The sequence below is a fragment of the Tamandua tetradactyla genome, chromosome 10 (assembly GCF_023851605.1).
Source record: "Tamandua tetradactyla isolate mTamTet1 chromosome 10, mTamTet1.pri, whole genome shotgun sequence".
Taxonomy (NCBI): domain Eukaryota; kingdom Metazoa; phylum Chordata; class Mammalia; order Pilosa; family Myrmecophagidae; genus Tamandua; species Tamandua tetradactyla.
Window position 1 is genome coordinate 35,761,882 of NC_135336.1, and position 19,817 is coordinate 35,781,698.

Here is a 19,817-nt window from a genome sequence, read left to right on the forward strand (position 1 = left end):
CTGAGGCGGGAGCCGCCCGCAGCCGCCGCTGCCGCCGCCACTCCCCTCCCCCCGGCACCCGCCCGCCTCGAACTCCTGGGAACTCGGAACGCACCACCCCGCCCCGCGCGGGAGGGGTAGAGGAAGCGGACCCTCAGAGCTGACGCTGGGACTCGGCCGCCCTCACCGCGCAACTCCAGCCCGTCTGATCCCGGAGTACTAGCGGTGTCTCCTCCCACCCCGCCCTCCTACACACGCTCCACCCCTTTGAGGAAAAAAAAAACTCTGCTCATCCACTTTGACAACGGGGTTTCTCCCACAACAGGGTTTGAAAAAGGAGAGGAAAATCTGGAATAGGTTAGTCCGTCCCGCCCCTTGTTCCTGCCTCTTTCCTCCCCCCCTCCCCAGCATTTCCAATGGTCTCGCCCACTCCGCCCCACGCGGGTCCACCTCTGGCGGGGCGCAGACGGAGGCGGAGGCTGGTGGGACAATCGCATTAGGCATTCGCCTCACCCGGGTAGTGCTTTCTCTCTGGCGGGGACCTGGGAGAGTAGGGAGTAGGAAGGGGAAGGCAGGATGGGTTGCCGTTGCGTCGCCCAAGCTAAAGGTTCCTGTCTAAGAAGCTGTAAGAAGCCTTTTGGACTAGTCAATTTCCTCCTCGCTGGAGGCGCAAGGGTATGAAAGGAGGGACTTTTCTCTTTCCTGCTCGCCGGGACAGCTGACCTCTGAATCCCTCCTTTCTTCCCGGCCCGGCTTCCCCACAGCTCGCGACACACGTTTGCACGGGAGTATTTCTTGCCCCTTTCTCTGGGAGGGCGGCTTGGTGGAAGGGCCAGCGGAGCTGAGAGAAGAGAGGGGTCCCCAGAAGGTTTGCTTTTTCTCTTTTCGCTTCCCGCCAGGCGACTGGCAACAGGAGGCCATGGATTTCCCCATCCGACCTCCTCGAGTGCGGTGGGATTTTCTCTGATTTTGTTTCATTTGCATGTTCGCACGTGTCATTTTATTTTCAGTGCCTGTTTTTCCTCTGAACCATTGATGGATCGCAGAATAAGCGACCTTGGGAAGTATTAAATATTTACCAGTAAGAGGAGCGCCTGTGGCTGCCCGCCCTGCCCTCTTCATCCGCCAGCCGAGCACAGCCGGGTTGGCCTGACCTTGGAGCCAAAGCCATTGGAGGGGCGGGGGGAGGGAGGGGATATGTGCGCAGTACTTGAAGAGTTTGGACTGTCAACCGAAGGACACCCGTCCTCAGTACCGAAACCATTAATTTTATGCCAGATAGGCACAAGTGTGTTGCAATAAGAAAGCTGAACGAGGATCTACCACCGAGACACGAGCCTGTCGCAGCTAAAGTAGCGCTCCACACCCTCTGCCCAGTGGCTTACAATACTTTACCCACCTTCAAGGCTACACACCATCCTGCCCCTCCCCATCTCTCTTCTCCCATAACTTCCGTCTCCTATCTTTTCCCCCAGCGTTGGGTTTAGTACCTCTTTTCCTCCACTCCCTTCCTCTCCCACTCCCTAAGCCTGCCGTTTCTCTGTCGTCCCATCTAAGTCTGTTTCCTGCAGCACTCCTTCCCATCACCTATCCTCAGGTTGCATTTAGGAATAAACTTTGTCTTGCATCACTCCCAGAGATTCCCTGTTGATGATCATAATTGACGAAAAGTAGCTATTGTGACATTCCTTAGCTGTGCTGACACCACCGTTTCCCTTGAGAAAATTTCTTTTCCTATTTTCGCATTCCCTAAACCTAATTTCACTGCTAAATTTAAACAGAGCCCACTGTGCAGCAACTAACTAATTATCTGCTTAGATAGCACTTTAACATGTTGTTGATACTCAGTTAAATGTTAAACAACCAAAATTTTAATTTCGTTAGCCAATTTTATCCCCCCAGCCTTTCCCTAATGGTTCCAGTCTCCAGAAAAAAAGTAATTAGCCAACTTTGAAAAGGTGCCAAAAGCTTAATATGAGAGCCATCGTGCATTCGCTTCAGGGACCATGAGGGATTAGAAGTTTTAATGCTTTTCAAAAGAATGATATGGAGCTTTTATATATATATAAATATATATATATATATATATATATATATATATATATATCTTCCATATAAGGAGAAATTGGATTAGTGACGTGTTATGATTATGTTGTCTGACCTAAAGTGAGGAGAGAGTAAGGGAGACCATTATTTGTAGATATTATATAAACATTAAATGCACGATGCTGCTATTTTATGTGCACACATGCATTATGATCTAATAATGTTTGTGATGATATAGCATCATCAGCTAGAGATGTCACATCACATGCTCATTCCTCAACAAAGGTAGTAATTATCATTATCCCTACTTGATAATAGTAGGAACCTAGGCACAGAGGTTGTTTTCTGAAAATACTAGCAGCCATATGTAGTGTTTTGTCTTCCAGTTGGCACCACTGGCCTCTCAGGATTTCCCTTTAACTTAAAAACACATTTACTAAGGTAACCCAAATTTCTCCTTTCTAACTGTACTGTCATATATGACAATCTCCTCAAATGAATGAAACTTAGACATATCCACCCAAGCCCTTCCTGTTGGAAATCATCACTAGCTACAAAAAAATAATTTACATGGTAAAATTTGTTTTTTGCATGACGAGAATTGCTGTTGATTTTTTTCTAACAGCCTTGAATAGAGAGTATTAGCAGGTTTTTTTTTTTTTTTTTTTTTTGCATGGACAGTCACTGGGAATCAAAGCTGGGTCTCCAGCATGGCAGGCGAGAATTCTGCCTACTGAGCCATCGTGGCCCTCTAGATGACAGGTTTTATATCTTCTTTAGTTTTCTAAATTTAAAGATAAGTTCATCTTTATTGTTAAATTGGTTGAAGAAATATCTAATAATAGCTAATTAATATTCTGGCACCATTGAGTAACAAAATTTGCATTTATTTTCTCAAAAAAATTTATCTGAACAAAAAGCAACATGATCCTAAAACCAACAACAGTTTCATTGTTTTGGGTTTAGAGTACTGATGGTGTTCATCCCACTTTCTGCCTCAAAGACTGTTTGCCGATTATCAAGGTTCATTAACACTTGACTGAAAAACAAAAGTTGAGATCTTAAAGAAGTAATTGTGTACAGTGCTGGGCATTTTACATTCACTCAAATAATCCAAATTAAAGGAATAAAGTATTATTAGAATTTCATTGCTGATTCTAAGACAAATGAAGTATTTTATAGTAGAGGTAGGATCTTACATATTTTAGCAAATTCCCTCAGCAAATTTTCATGACCTGTTGCGTTAAGAAATAAAGTTTTTCTCTCACTGAAACAGATGAGCAAAGCACTGTGGAATGTTTGAACTTTAGTATTTGATAATAAGTAGATGTTTGCCCAGCTAGAATCACAGTCTTTTAAAGCAGAACCATGCAAATGTGTTAAAATCAAACTACAGACCCACAAAAAACTCCACCCACTTGCAAACTTTTCACCAATCTCACATTTATCAAATACAATCATTTCCTACTAAAAATGTCTTCCCCCATATATTCATATTGCTTTCCTCCTCATATTTTCTTTAGGTCGATGCTCAAATTTCGCTTTGTGAAATTGAGACCTTCTATAACCAATACCTCACATGAAAGAGCTACCTCCTACACCCTATCCCTTAACTTGCTTTATTTTTTTCCATTGTACTTCTCATCTCATATGTTAAGTGTTTGTTTATTGTCTAGCTTTCCTTCACTAGAATGAAAGTTACACAAGGGCAGGCAGGAAACCATCTTTTTTCACTGCTAAAACCCCATCACCTAGAACACTGTATGCCATAAGAGTAAGTGCCATTTTTCTTTGCCTTTTGTTGTTTTTGTTGATGTGCTTCATCTTAGTCTGGTGCAAATAAATATAAATTTCTTACTTTAAGTGGTTTAGGTGATTTATTTCTTTTACAGAACTTGATTGTGCTTGAGAATCATTTTTGAACTACAGATAGAATAAAAGGATTATCTGAGAAAAAAAAGAATTGAACTTCTCTCTCAAACCTACAAGGAAAACCTATTTCATAAAGCTATCTAAAACCTAACTATTTATAATGTACAACTCTTTTGTAGGGGCCTAGATTCAAAGAAGATAGTTTGAGAAACTGATATTCAGGCAAAAAGAAGAACCTTGCCATAGCATTATGGTAGGTTAAATAAAAGGGCATTAATGTAACAAAATAATTAAACATCTACTATGACTGGATTCTGTACTAGGTATTGAGAATGGAAAAACCCAAGCCTTGACTTGAAAAAGGGATAAGAACAATACTCTTACAAATAATGAAGAGACGTACAATGTAGAGAGCAGAAGAAAAGTTCCAGGTCTCTGGGACTAGGAAGTCCTCACAATAGAGAGAACATTTGAACAGTCTTAAAGAATGACTAGGAATTTTCCATATGGATGAGGTAAATGTAGCAGAGGGAATAGGGATTAATAGATGGAAGTTACTGAGGCATAAGAGTATGGGAACCATAAGTTTTTCTGGCGTGCTAGAGAGTAGCATGCAAAAGAAAATTAGGGAAAAGTAAAAATGAAGTTAGAAGTAGGGAAATGACACAATTAGATTAGCTGGAAAAGCCAGAGAACACTGACTGTTAGGTTAGATGGATTGTCAGAGGATTGCATAAGAAAGTTATATGAGGTAGAAACACTGAAGGTCTGAACTTGAGCAGTAATAAAAGGGCATGGGAAGGAGTAAACAGAGTCAAGATATTTTTAGTATTTTGAAAATTCTAAAATTGTGTTTTAAACAAAATGGTTTATTTCTAGGATGGTTTGAATATGATATGACTAGTTGGGAGACAATAAACTTTTCAGCTGAGGAAGCAGGAGGCACAAGAGCAAAGTGATGGAAAAAAGGATAAAAAGAAGCACTCAAGAGAAGGTACAGAATATATGAGTAGAGGCAGAGGAATAGTAAAAGGAGAACATAGAGAAGATGGGGGAAAAAACCAAGTGACATAGGCTGTAATAATGGAATTGATTTATAAATTATTGATAACTTTATGCAAATTTTATAATTCACTTTCATTGAATACTATTTCTTTGAATTTATATCTCAATCAAATTCATGTAATGCCCAGTACTGTTTCTTTTTACATTGTCAATACTCAATATATATTTGTTGAATGGAAGGGAGAGAGGGTAAGTAAAGAAACAATAGCCTTGTGATGATTTTGTTATTGCATTTAGATTGAACAGAATTTAAGAATTCTAGTGTCTGTTTAGGTTCAATACCAAAGAGCCACAGACACCTCACACATACTGCCATTTGTATTTCAAGGGGATCACCAGAAGCTTTGCTTCTAACTTGTACGTTTTAATGTCCAACCCAAAAAGATATTTATCAGCCTCTCCCACACCCCAACCCAGAGAAATACACACAGAGAGGCAGTAAAATGTTATGTTAAGGATAGCATAGAGCCACACCGCCTGGGTTTCAGTCCAAATACTCCACTTTGGGACCTTGGACAAGTTACTTGATTCTCTCAGTTTACTCCTGATAAAAATAGAAAAAAAAAATGCTTATTCCTTCCCCACAATGTTGTTTAAGGATACAATTAGTTTTTGTAAGACTTTAAAACAGGTCTGATAAATAAAGCCCAAGAAGTATTATTATTACTTCTTTAAGTATGCATTAAGGAATTACATATCAATCAGCAGCATCTGAGGAATGGAATTTTGATAAGGCTTATGTCTCCAGCATTCCTTTTGAAATCTTGAAACTAGTTCCTATAAGCTCTGCCTCCTATTAACAAGACTCTGTAAATCAGTATCCTTCTTTGTTTCTTAGAAATCTCTGCAGTTTATTTCCTGTGGTATGCAGAGTAATATCCCCCCCCAAAAAATGTTCTTGTCCTAATCACAGACCTTGTAAATATGTGAGGTTATACAGCAAAGGAGAATTAAGTCTGCAGTCTAGAATTAAGGCTGCTAGTCAGTTGACCTCAAAATAGGGCCCAATGTAATCATAAGGGTGAGTAAAAGTGGAAGAGGGAGGCAGAAGAAAAGTTGTCAGAGGGAGATCTGACTAGGAAAGAATGGTCAGAGAGATGCACTGCCTAACTGTTACTGTGAGGACATTTCATGGACTTAAATCTTATCAGTCAATTGACTGCACCTGTGGCTGATTAAATCTATGATCATCTAAGGGGTGTGTTTACCACAATGCTAGTTGTTTAATTCCATCAGTTGAAGACTTTAAAGGGAGAGGTAACAACTCATAAGAGAGACCTTCTGTCTCTACTTCAGCCAGCCAGCCTCTCTTGGGGAATTCATCAAAGACCTTCCTCGGAATTGCCAGCTTACAGCCTGCCCTACGGAATTTGGATTTATGCATCCACACAGTTGCATGTGACACATTTATAAAATCTCATGTTTCCAGATACCTGCTGGTGGTTCAGTTTCCCTAGAGAACCCTGACTAATACAGCTTTGAAGATGGAGGAAAGAGGCAATGAGCCAAGGAATGTGGTAGCCTCTAGAAGATGGGAAAAGCAAGAAGATGCATTTCCTCTTACAGCTTTCAAAGAGGAATGCAGCCCTACCCACAGTTGATGTTAACCCAGTAAGACCTCCTAACCAACAGAAATGTTAAGATAATACATTTTGTGTTTTTATAAGCCATTGAGTTTTTAGTAATTTGTTACAACAGCAATAGAATCCAGTACCTTTCTCAACCCCCTTAGCATTTAATTCCTTTAATCAACACTCAAGGATCTTAACATAAAATGACATTATTTCTAGTCAGTGTTATCTAGCTTGCCTCAGCATTACCAAAGGCCATGCCATTTCTGAACAGTCTTTGTGTTTTTCACAAGACCTCTTAGGACCCTGTTCTGCTATACCCATATCTTGGCCTAGGACATTTCTACCACCTCACACTAACTGAAACATGAATTTTCTCTTAAAATTTAAGATCTTTTGCATTCTTTTCTAAGGAAGGTTTCCATTTTTTCTACTTCCTTCAACCTAACTTGCCTGGAATAGGGTTTGGTTATCTAATTCTGGACCATTGTTCCATAGCCTTCCTTCATTCAATAATCTCTGTCTTTTGAATCTCTATATACACTTCTTTATTCTGTTTCTTCTTGAAGTCCTTGACAGCATTGACCTTTTTCAACCCCCTGTGAACCTTTGGTCTCTGTGAGAATTTTTTTATTTAAGAACTTTTTCTAACCTAGTCTCCTGTTTCCTACCAATTTATCATCACAGTTTACTTTAGTCTTTGTCTTCTTCTTTTTCTTTTTCTTTTTTTTTTTAATTTATCTCCAAATCCTTTACTCCCTTTCTAGCATTTCTGCCTCCCTATCCAGACTGGGCTTCATAGTAAACTTTTCAATAATGCACTCAAACTCATCAGCTCATGTCTGTTTTGTTAAACCTCGCTAATGACTGTTCGCATTCCTGCCATAGATGAAGAGTTGCTTGATAAAATCTCAACAGGGCACCAATTATAAGTCCTCAAATATAATGACATCAGACATCCTCTTGGGTCTGTAAACAATCCTTCAGTCATCTTTATCGAAGCATTTACAGTGACTGTTCCTTTCCTTTTTCCTCAAGCCTTCATCCTCTTCCTTGGCCCATACACTCTCACAGTATTCTTATTTCCCTGAAAAGAGTGAAGCCTTCCTAGATGAATCCATCATTCACCTTCTTATTCAACTTATCTTCTCACTCTCTCCCTCAGCAGTACTTTATAAGTTCCATGATAGTAACTCTATCTTTACCCTCCCCCACAAATCAGATCTTATGGATTGTCATATTCTAGGAAGTTGAAAAAAAAAAGAAGAAATAGATATTACTCACCTCTTAAAAACAAATCAAACACTTTCAGTATTAGAATTCTTAAAAGCCAGTTTCAGAAGCAGGAATTCACCTTCAAAGATAACAGACTGCCTATGGCTCAGCTACCTTTGATTCTATAGGCTATACAAGGACCTCAGGATTGGAAGGAATCTTTACTTCCTAATTTTCTTTGTCCTTTTTGACTCCTAGCCATCATATATTTCATAGAAATTCTATTTAATTTCTGAAATCTGTCTTCTCATCTTTATTTGAAATACCAGCTCCATGGTTACTTAAATTTCTGTGAAATATATTAGATTATTGAAAAATATCTTGGCACTCACACTTCTAATACAACTTACCCAAAGTTGCCAGTCTCTATATTTATAACAACATAAGAGAAATCCTTGAGAAATTGGCTCTTGCCTATTGATAAAATAACCTTTCAGAACTATTAAATGTTTTGTCCCAGAAGATTATTGACAATAAATGAACTATCCTTTTGAAAACTAGGCTAATTTATTTATTCAACAAATACTTATTCCATATTACCATGTTCTATGCAGTGGGGATGCAGCAATGAACAAGATATGCAGGTCCTTCTCTTCAACATTTCAGTTTAGCAGGGGAGGCAGATATTAAATAAATATGCAATTATTTAGTCACAGCTTTATTGGTGTCATAAGGAAAGGCAAAGGGACTGGAAAAGTATATATGGGGGAACATAGATTAGTGAGTTCAAAAGTTTCTTTGATAAACTGTCATTTAAGCTGAGGCCCAAAAGATAAACTGCTATTAACCATATGAAAACTATGTGTGTATGTGTGAGTGTGTGTGTGCATCTCAAAAGAGTTAACCCAGAATTAGGTTGTTTTAGTTTGTTAATACTGCTAGAATGTAATATACCAGAATGCATAAAAATGTCCAATGCCCTCCAAGTGTCTTCAAATGTCTGCATTTCTTTCAACTCTGAAGCAACTGTTCTCTGAGCATCTCCCCTTTTAAAGCATTCCAGTAAACTAATTAAGACCCACTGTACTGGTTTGAAAGGAGTTATGTATCCTAGAAAAGCCACATTTTAATCCTAATCAGTCTTGGGGGAGCAATGGTTTCTTCTACTCTCCATTCAGTACAATAGGTTGGAAACTTGATTAGGTTATCTCCACAGAGATATGACTCAATCAAATGTGGGTATTAAACTTGATTAGATGGAAACATGGCTCCACCCATTCTAGGTGGGTCTTGATTAGTTTACTGGTATCCTGTGAAAGAGCATTTTGAAGAGAGTTCCCTTTTAAGAATGAGGAGAGAGCAGTAGAACAAACAAACCTCAGATAAACCTCCATGGAAACAACTTAATCAAAGGATCCCACCCAGCAATATTGAATGAGGATTAAAGAACATGGCTTTTCTGGGGTATGCAACAGCTTTAAACCAATACATTCAACCCTCTGGACCCTAGAAAGACATATTCTTTCCAAATGCAAAATACATTAATTTCACCACAATATCACAAATTCTTCAACCATTTCAGTGATAGTACAAATACAATACAAAGTCAGAAACAGTATAAAATCTCATCAAAGTCAGCTATAGGCATGGTCTGTCCTAAGGCAAAATTCCTTTCAGCTGTGGACCTGTAAAACTCAGAACAAGTTATCTGCTGCCAATATACAAAGGAAGGATAGTCATAGGATATATATTCCCATTTCTATAGTGAGAAATTGGAAGGAACACATAGGTCACTGGACCCAAACAGTTCCAAAAACCTGCAGGGAAAACTCCATTAGATTTCAAAGCCTGAGAGTCATTTATCCTTGGGGCTTTAGCAGTCCCACCTTTTCCAAGGGCCTATGCAGTAGCTCTGCTCTCTCCTAACACTGGGATGAGAATTGCAACCTTGAAGGATATTGGAGAGACCACCTTTTTCTTGGCTCTACCCTCTCCAAGCATCAGGGCAGCAACTGGGCTCTCTGCCATCTCTGGGAGCATAGAGTCACCCCCTCAGAACAATGTGGGGGCAGCAACACTCTCATCAATCCCCAACAAATGTGCTCCACCCTCCCAAAAGCCTGGGGCACTAAAAAGTCTTCCCCTTTTCCTTTGGGCAAACTCACTCTCTCCAAGTGCATGAGTAGGTCCACTCTCCTGGCCTGAGTTTTCTTGGTTTCAGACCTTAGCTTCCATGGATCTGCCTTTGAAGTTCCATGCAAAATCAGGACACAATTTGGCTAAATTCTCTGATACTTTAAAACCAAAATCACTTTCCTTCCAGTTTTCAATGACACATACATCATTCTTGTCTAAGGCCTTATCAAAAGTATCTTCAGAGTGCAAGTTTCTACCAACAGTCTCTTCAAAGCATTCTAGGTCTTCTCCATCAAGCTCATCACAACTCTTCAAGAATCTTCCCCTTATCCATTTAAAAAACTGTTCCAACATGTTTGGTATTTGCAAACCACAGCAGTAACCCACTTCTGGTACCAAAATCTGGTGTAAAGCTGGAATTCAATAGACCAGAAATGGAATGGCTTTTAAAAGAAATTTAATAAGTTGTAAGTTTACAGTTTTAAGACTTGAAAAATGTCCAAACTAAGGCAACCAGGGAAAGATACCTTGACTCAAGAAAGAGCTGATAACATTTGGGGTTTCTCTGTCAGCTGGGAAGGCACATGGCGATGTCTGCTGGGCCCTGCTTCTCCAAACATCTGGGTCTCATGTTCGTTCTGTCGCTCTGTCAGCTCTTTAGCATTTTCCTTCTAAAGGACTCCACATTGAATGGGTGGAGACACATCTTTGTGGAAACAATCAAAAAGATCTCACTCAATAATACTGAATTAGGATTCAAGAACATGGCTTTCCTGGGGTACAGTTTCAAACCAGCACAGTGTACCTTTCCACCTCTTTAGGCTCTTATGCCACTCTTTTCTTCTATATAATTCAATATCCAGCCAGAAAAACAGAAACCAAGAACCATTTCAATGAGTGAGTGTGAAGGTTAAGTTCATGTGTCAACTTGGCCAGGTTATAATACCCAGCTGTTTGGTCAAGCAAGTACTAAGCTGATGTTACTATGAAGACATTTTATGGATTTAAATCATCAGTAAATTGATTGTATTATGGCTAATTACATCTACAATCAACTGAGGAGATTGCCTTCAACAATGAGAGACATCTCATCCAGTCAATTGAAGGCTTTAAAAGAAGAAGTAATGATTTCAGCAGTCAGAAGAGAGAATTTCCATCTTTATGTCAGCCAGCCATCCCCTCCTGAGGAATTTATTGAAAAATCTTCACTGGAATTCCCAATTTGCAACTTTCCCTATGGAATTTGGACTTCTGCATCCCCACAGTCATGTGAGGCAATTTTAATAAAATCTCATAACATTTACAGATACATCCTGTCAGTTCTGTTCTGTTTCCTTAGAAAACCCTAACACAGTGAGGTATTAAGATAAGGACGCTACCACCCCCTCCTGGGCTGGAGCCCACTAGCCTTGACTTCCCTTTAATATATTGGAGGCACTGTGCCTGTTCCTGCTGCTGTTGGGCCTATACAAACACCCGTTGTTCTACAGATGCTTTTTTAAACCTCTGTTAATTCTAATGGAGGCCAGAATCATCCACCATTTCTGTTGCTGCTGCCACAGACTCCACCAGAAGCAGAAAATGAAAATCAGTGTTTTATTTCTCTTACTTTCTAATGTCCTGCCATTAGTGACAGAAACTAGCAGGAAATGAGCTGAAAAGGGAGTCTACAAAATGCAGTTAGTAGGCTTCCAACCCATGATTTGGTGGAGAACACAGAAAGTAAGGGATAGAGCTGAGAACTATAAATAACTGGCACATGCTCTTGTATTAGTCAGGGTTCTCTAGAGAAACAGAACAAACAGGAAATAACTGTAAATATGCCATTTGTAAAGGTGTGTCATGCAACCATGGGAATGGAAGAGTCCAAAATCCATAGGGCAAGCTATGAGGCTGGCAGCTCCGATGAAGGTTCTTGATGAACTCCACAGGAGAGGCTCATTGGCTGAAGAGGCAATGAAAAAGTCTCTTCTTCCTTAAAGTCTCCAACTGCTTGGATTATCTCATTTGTGGGAGACACACTCTTAGTTGCTCATAAGAGTAATCATCCACAGCTACAACCAAATGACTGATTATTTAATAATGCAGCCTTCCAGTTTATCAACTAGCCATGAAATATCCTTCCAGCAATGGTCAGGCCAGTGCTTGCCTGACCAGATAATTGAGCAGCAGCATCTGGCCAAGTTTGCACCAGAACCTAACTATCACTCTTATTTTACGTTTTCAACTGACTAATGTGCTAGTTTGAAAGCATTGTGTACCAAAAAAAAGCCATGTCCTCTAATACCGATCAATATTTTAGAGTGGAAACTCTTTTGATTAGATTATCTCCATGTAGATATGGTGTGCCCAATTGTGGGTGTGGCCTTTTGGTTAGATGGAGATGTGACTCAGATCTTACTGGGCATGATTGGGAGATCATGAAAACTACTTTAAATATTATGCTCTTTATCTCAAAAGAGTGAGATATTATTGAAAGATATCGAGGACCTTCTAGGCCATGGTTGTTCTGTATGTATTACCCAGTCTAAAATTATTTTTTATAATGATACTTTTGCAATGGTAATTGCAATAGATCAATATGAAAATATAAGTAGCTCTAGAGCAAGAGTAATTGAGTAAGATCTAATTGCCAAATTTCAGTAAGTAAAAGAAAAGTCCTTGAAAAGTTTTCCTAGATTCATGCTTGGCCAAATTAAACAATTGTGGTATATTTTCCAGAGCTTGATAGTCAATATACTTTTGAAGTTGTTCATAATTTGGGGCTATTATGAAAACAAAGAGATCTTTTTAATTTCCAGTAGAAAGAATAAAAAAGCAAATGCAGCCACATAAATAGGCAGGGAGAAAGTCTAGTCTTATTCCTATTTTTCTGATGACTTTCAAACCAAATATAACTTTATTCTATTTAGGTATGTTCTCCTTAAATTCATACAAATTTACCAGTAAAATAAGCTATCAATAGGTCTATTAGGTCCTTATTATGGTTAGAAATATATATTTGTGTTTAATGAAATTAAGTTATTATTTTGACAAAGTTTATTTTTTAAATATTTATGCTTTGTAGGATGTTTAAAGACAGAATCAAAGATCTTTCAGGTAACTTAAAGTATGTAGGTATGTAAAATATGCAAGAAGTGCTTTGTTAAAGAAAGGTGTATAGTTTTATCCTTGAGAATGTGTAGGGAAAAGCATGGATGAATATGGAAAATTATAGAAAGTCTGTGAAAGTGAATTTTTTTTATTGTAGTTCATGCTGACTAAAATTTGATAACCTTATCTAAAGGAATATAGTATGTCCTAAAGTAAACTGGCTAGTTTTAATATGTAAAACAAGACCTGAATGGATATGGGAAGTTGTAGAAGGTTTATGAATGTGAATTTTGTTTATTATAGTCAACGGGGACTAAAATCTGATAAGCTTGTCTAAGGGAGTATGGTTTGTCCTAGAGTAAAATGGACAGTTTTAATAGGTAAGATAAATCCTGAATGGTTATGGAATGTTGTAGAAAGTTTGTGAAAGTGAATTGTCTGTTGTAGTCAATGCTAACCAAATATGTGATATGCTTGTTTATAATGTTTTTAAAGATTTTTTTGTGTCAAGCTGTGTATTCATACAAAACTGGAATTCAGTTTTCTCTCTATCAAAATAATTCAGATTCTTGCCCTGCTCTTAATAAAATGTTATAAACAGTTTTTCTTTTTTTTTTTATGAACACATGAAAGTTTAATAAAAAAAAATACAAATGCCATCTATTTTCCATATTCCCTAAAGATAGTATTGAGGGCATCTTACTGTTTTGAGGTAACCCAGAATTTCTTTTTTTTTTTTATTAACGGAAAAAAAAAAACAGTTTTTCTTAACCATCTGATTATTCTGTCTAGAAGACAAAGATTCTCTATCATATCAAAATAATGTCTTTGTTGATGTTTATGTTGACCTTATCATTCTTTATTTCAGAAAAAAACTCCTCCCACTTTTAAGCAAAACTGTTACAAAGGATTTGTTCTTTTACCTTGTAAAATGAGGAACTAACATAGTTTAAAAAATTACAAAAAGTGTTTGGGAGGTATTACAATAATTAAAAGGGACTTTCTACCCTTCTGTTAGCTAAATTTGAATGGTTGAAATGTTTTTCATTTATTTGAAGATAGTATAAAGTTCCTAAAGAGTTAACAGTTTTCTCACTGTCCATGTTATATCCCGATACTGAGCTGCATGGTGTTAAACAACAGTGTGATGTTGTTAGTCATAGTTTTAATTATTTTTAGAAAAATGTGTAGATCTTGGAAACAACGAAATTTACTTGTCAGTTACACTACTTTGATCTAATACTTCTCTGAAAGTACATGTGGTTAGCTATAAGTCATAACTTCATCTTTAACAAAAAGGGATGTTTAAAGAGAAGCAAGGCCTATATATAAATTATCTTCTGCCTGTTAATTAACACAACTTTATTAAATGTGTAAAGGTGAGACAGGGCAAAATTTCTGCTATGGTTTGTGGTTGATGACCCCCAATATAAACCAACTGTAAAATATTTTTATTTCTGAAAATAGCTTCATTTAGAGAATGCTTATAGGAAAATTAGGGCCTAGATTGTAAGCTCTACAACAGTCACATTTATTCTTGAGCTTTAACTATTATTTCTAAACTCTGAGATGTTTTGCTATGTGTGTATAACCTGGTAGTTCCTGGAACTTCTTGTAACTATATGACAACTGAGACTCAGAATTAGATTTCTCCAGTTCTGAAAGTACAAAAGGAGCAAAACTATTCCATTTAGCAACTGTTAAAGAGCTGAAAAAGAGATAAGACTTCAATTAAAGATATGAATGAAGCTGATATGATTGAACAAAGGTAAATCACAATACGAGGTAAAAGATGATATTGTTTGTATTATAAGACTTTAATTTCTGTGTGAGACCAAAGGAGATGTTTATTTTGTCCAAAATTTAAATTTTCTGTAGCACACAATCTTATTTAACCTATCTGGTGGTTTATTTAAACAACCTAATTCAGCTTTGACACAGAATCTAGAATAAGGGATGACATCCTGATATTCTGTACAGATTAATGTAATACAGTGATGCATTTCTGAGTATTTTGGGCAGAAAATGAAAAAGTATTTTCAAAGTCCCTTGAGGGATTGGAGAAAAAATGTGGAACTATTAAATAGCAAGGGGGAGTTCCTGCTGTTCTCTTAAGCAAAAGAGTCTCACAATTTAATAAGTGGTACCCTCAGGCTTGAGCTTTGCCCTTATGAAACTTTTTTCTGTAATAGCAAAGCTAAGCCTATTTATAACTGGTATCTAAAATCCACCCTCAGAAAACCTTTTTTCTTGCTCAGATGTGGTCTCTGTATCTCTCTAAGCCAAACTACAAATAAAATCACTACATTCCCCCCTACATATTGGACATGACTTTTAGAAGTGTAAGCCTCTCCAGCAATATGGGACAGGACTTCCAGGATGAACCCTGGCATTATGAGATTAGGGCAATGTTTTCTTGACTCAAATTGGGAAAAGAAATAACATTTCAGTGGCTAAGAGATTTCAAATAGAATCAAGCAATCATCCTGGAGGTTACTCTTATGCAAATTTCAGTCAAATATTGCAAACTGCCACAGTATGTCAAGTCCAACTAAGAGTGTTCCTGAAAACACTAAAGAATGCCCTTAACTCTGTCTAAGACTCTATGCAAGTTTTACTTATTAGATTTATTTTTCAGAGACTTAAAGCCCCCTGGATTGTTCCAATGCCAGATAAGTCCTGAAACCCAGAGGTACCAGTCTCTCCAAGAACAACAACAGGTTCATTCCTCTACCCCATAATGTCAGTGCCCCTTTTCAGCATGAAGAAGTTAGAATGGTGTCACCCACATATCCCTCAAGGTTGAGAGAATCATCAAATGAGAGGGAGGATCTGTAACTGAGAAGTTAGGACTTAATGATTATGATTACTGAATCATTATATTGATATTTCTTTTTACTTTCTAATACATTAGAATAGCCAGTGGGAAATACCTGAAGTTTCTCAACTGTAATCCAGCTGCCTTGATCTCTGATAATGAATGTTTGATTATATAGTCTTTAGCTTGTAATTGGAAAACCTGTGACTGACTCCCCCACTTGTACCCCTTATTCTGTTTTTCAACTTATGATAGACCTTGAGTGAACCCAGAACTAATCCACCTCAGTTCCAAAACTATCTTGCTAGACAAGGTTGTATCTAACCAAACTTGGCCTGCCTGACATGTGCAGTAGCTTAAACTTTAATCTATAAGTGACCTATACTTCATTATAATACTAAAAATCACAACTATCATCCTATTAAAGCCATCATTTTCTTATGTTCCATGACTAAGCACATACTCAATCTACACATATGCAATGATTAAATCATCTCTAACCTTCTCATCTCAAGCCACTGTGCTCATCATCCTAAAACTTACCCATCTTTGGATACTATAAAACTATCAGAGTTATTGCGGTTTGGGAGACAGATTTTTAGGCTGTCTGATCTCCTGCTTCTCACTTACTAATAAGTTATTTCTCTCTTTTAAATCCTGCTGTCTCAGGAATTGGTCGTTTGAGTGCATTGGGAAGAGAACCCACTGCTTTTGGTTGGTATCAGCCTGGGCACAAGCATAAAGAAGGAAGATGGTTGGGATGAGACTAAGAAATTAATATAAGTGAGATGTTTAACTTTCCGTTTTTGTTCTTTAGCTAACAGAAGACTGAGAACCAGATGCATTCCCTCTTGAGTTGAAGAACCCCTAAAAATTGCTGTTTAAGCTGCCAGGAAATGACACCCTTGTAAGGAAAAGTACCACTTTTTTACAGTTTGTCATCATCTGTCACACACAGACAAGGACAAATTTACCAGGATTCACTGATATAGCAGTAACACAAATTCTATTTGATTTTTTCAAATTCTCAGAGATTGTGTGCAATTCTGTCTAGCTCAAGCTTCATCTATAAAAACTATCAACAAGTTGTCAGCTTAGTGCAAACACTGTTTACTTATTTATTGCCCATGTTAAATTCAGGATAATATGAAACTGTTTCAAGAGTTTTTTCAAAGGAACTTATGAAACAATAGTAGACTAAATGGAATTTTTTACTATTCTACCATTTAAGCCAAACTTAGAGATATGTAGAACTATATTCTGAATCCTGCTGATTTATAATTATTGAAATCTTAAGAGCAGAAAGGCTGTATATAACTGCTATTCTTAGCATGTTAATTGTTAAAAAATTGAAGTATATGAAAGTAACACATTATTATTTTTAAGTTTTCTTAAAAATATTACACCCATAAAAAAGATTCTGGACACTAGATCTGATGTTTTAAAACTCTACTTTTCAAGATTGAAATTAATATTATTTGGGGGGAAATTTAGTCTTGGGACATAACTAAAATCTTAAAGATATATTTGAGAAGACAAAATATTTTTATCTTTGTCATGATACTACGACTCCTATTGAAAATAAAGGTGATATTCGTTCCCTGAAAATCTGTTGTTGTAAATCATTTGCAAAGTCCTTTTCAATGCCCTTACTTCCATTCTTATGTTTATGTTGATGAGGGTACTTTTTGTTAATGCCCAGGCCTTACCTCCCATTGTGATCTTAATATAGCAACAATAAAAAGGCTTTTTCTTCAGAGTTGTCATTGGAAAAGTTATTTTCCTTGTGCTAAGCTCAGAGTAATGCCTTGATCAATATGCCTTTTGTAATGAAGTCTTATTTATCTTTAAAAAGACACTCTTCACTGGAAGACCCCCCATGCATATATTTGTATGGGCAAATAAAAAGTGTGCATCCATATAGCACCATCATTTCTTTTGGTTTTATATATAGATCCAATGGAAAGTTTCCATTACATTAATTAGGACCAACACTTGCAAGGAATTATGAAAACATGTAGGTCTTTGCTTTAAAATTATATATCAACAGTAAGCAAATAATAGCAAAGTATGTTTAAAGTATGTACTCTTTATAGTCTATGGTACTACAAAGATCATTCTATTTATAAAGTTAATTGTTTTATTAACAGAATTAATTCTGTTTAATTAATTCTGTTTTAAAAACAGAAGCTGAAAAAATATACAGTATCTTTTTTAAAAAACATTGTTTCTGAATGTTGTAGGTTCAATGTACTTTTTAAATCAGAATTCTTATATGTGAAACAGTTCAACCTTCCACTTCTCTTTATACCCAAGGAAATTTAGGCTTATACTCATTAAGTAAGTAGCTCAAAGTTACATAGTATTACTTTCAGCTGCTCATTACAGGAATAAGAATTGTCTTAAACTAAATAGGGATGTATTTTCTTACAAAATTGAAAGCTGGAGGTAGCCACTTAGTGGTGTTAGGTCAGGTTATTATTAATGCCAACCAAGACTCAGGCTTGGTCTTTCTGCCATGGTCTCTGTAGACTGCTGGCTCTTCATTGTCATGACCTACTCATGGTCACAAAAAGGCTGCTGTAGTGTTGAGCATCATGGCCAAATTAAAGGCAAGATGAAGGGAGAATTGGAAGTCAACAACCATTTCTTCAACAGAAAATTGAAGCATTTCCTAGAACCCCTATTATACCTCCTCTGTTTCATATGAGGCTATCACATGGCTACTCCTTGTATTGGCCTTTCTAGACTTTAATAGGAGAAAGCAGATGAGAAACAGATTTAAATCACTGATTTGACCAACCAATGTTGTTGGTCACAAGCTATTGTGATTTTAGAAAACATTTTTTCTTATAATTAGAAATCAGCTATATTCTATCTAAATATTCTGAGATGTAAAATAATTTAAGGATGCTTAAATCATATAAAGTGGAATTATTACTGGACAAAGGTGGTGGAGTCTTTTGCCTGATGGGCTCAAATGACCAATTCCTATAACACTGGGGTTTCAGAGAGAGAAAAAGTTTATTACTAGGTACATAGCAGACAGCAGATGGCCTAACCTATCTCCTCAAACTGCAATAATTCTAATAGTTTTATAGAATGAAAAGATGGACTGGCTTTAGGATAATGAGCACAGTGGGCCCAGATGATGTAATTAGAGGTGGTCTGATTATTGAGCATGCACAGATTGATTACATGCTTAGTCACAGAAAGTATGTGAGAAAATGGTGGCCTTAATATGATTATTTTTAGATATTTAGTATTATAATGAGGTATAGGTGACTTGTAGGTTAAAGTCTAAGCTACTACACATCGTTAGTCCCATTTTGGTTAGATCCAGTCTGGGTTATGAAGATAACTTTAGACTTGGGGTGGGTTAGTTCTGGGCTGAGCCAAGAACCTTCACTGATAAATTAGGGGCTGTCTTCAACTACAAGACACTGAAGTTGAAAAGCCGGATAAATGAGTACAAACAGGGGCACAAGATAAAGGCTATTCGATCATTATCAGAGATCAAGGCAGCTGGATTACAATTTAGAGCCCTCAGGTATTTCCCTCTGTCCATTCCAATATACCAGAAAGTAAAAAGGAATAGCTCTATAATGATTCAGTAATCAAAATTATCCCTTAAATTCTAATTTCTCAGTTACAGAATTATTCCAGGACGATGGAGACAAAATAAGCCAAAGTTTCCATTCTCCACACCACTTATATTAGTAGTACTGGTAGTAGAGTAGTACTATCTTGCTTGAGGGCAATGATAAAAGAAAAATTTTCATGCTCTTTAGGATGTCACAGCTTTACTGAGTGATTCCTGAATTGAGCAGCATCCCATTACAGAAAGCAGAACGGAGCTCTGCTGAGGGAATGGAAAGGGGAAGCTCATATAGGACGAGGATGGAAGCAAATGAGGAAATGTTCTCATTGGCTGACATTAAATTTCCCTTTTACATAGGGGAGACTTACAAGTGGGGAGCAGATATACACTGATTAGTTTGGTATATTTGTCCATTCTGGTA

The 19,817-nt window shown here is 37.3% G+C and overlaps 1 protein-coding gene and 1 long non-coding RNA gene across 5 annotated transcripts in view; one reads left to right on the plus strand and one right to left on the minus strand.

The window, feature by feature from the left end:
- Positions 1 to 1,578, minus strand: part of NECTIN3 (nectin cell adhesion molecule 3) — a 204,979-nt gene extending 203,401 nt beyond the window's left edge. Inside the window, exon 1 of the mRNA XM_077118440.1 lies at positions 1,470 to 1,578. Coding sequence (XP_076974555.1) covers positions 1,470 to 1,563 — 94 coding nt within the window. The 5' untranslated portion in view covers positions 1,564 to 1,578. The remainder of the gene's footprint in view (positions 1 to 1,469) is intronic.
- Positions 2 to 17,403, plus strand: LOC143648425 (uncharacterized). Of its 4 annotated transcripts, none has more exons than XR_013158546.1 (7): positions 2 to 336; positions 4,077 to 4,150; positions 4,777 to 4,891; positions 12,952 to 12,983; positions 15,616 to 15,697; positions 16,465 to 16,509; positions 16,613 to 17,403. It is a non-coding gene; the product is annotated as an uncharacterized LOC143648425 (long non-coding RNA). The 4 variants fall into 4 exon arrangements; XR_013158548.1 differs by lacking the exon at positions 2 to 336 and adding an exon at positions 346 to 496; XR_013158547.1 differs by lacking the exon at positions 12,952 to 12,983.
- The last annotated feature ends 2,414 nt before the right edge of the window (positions 17,404 to 19,817 follow it).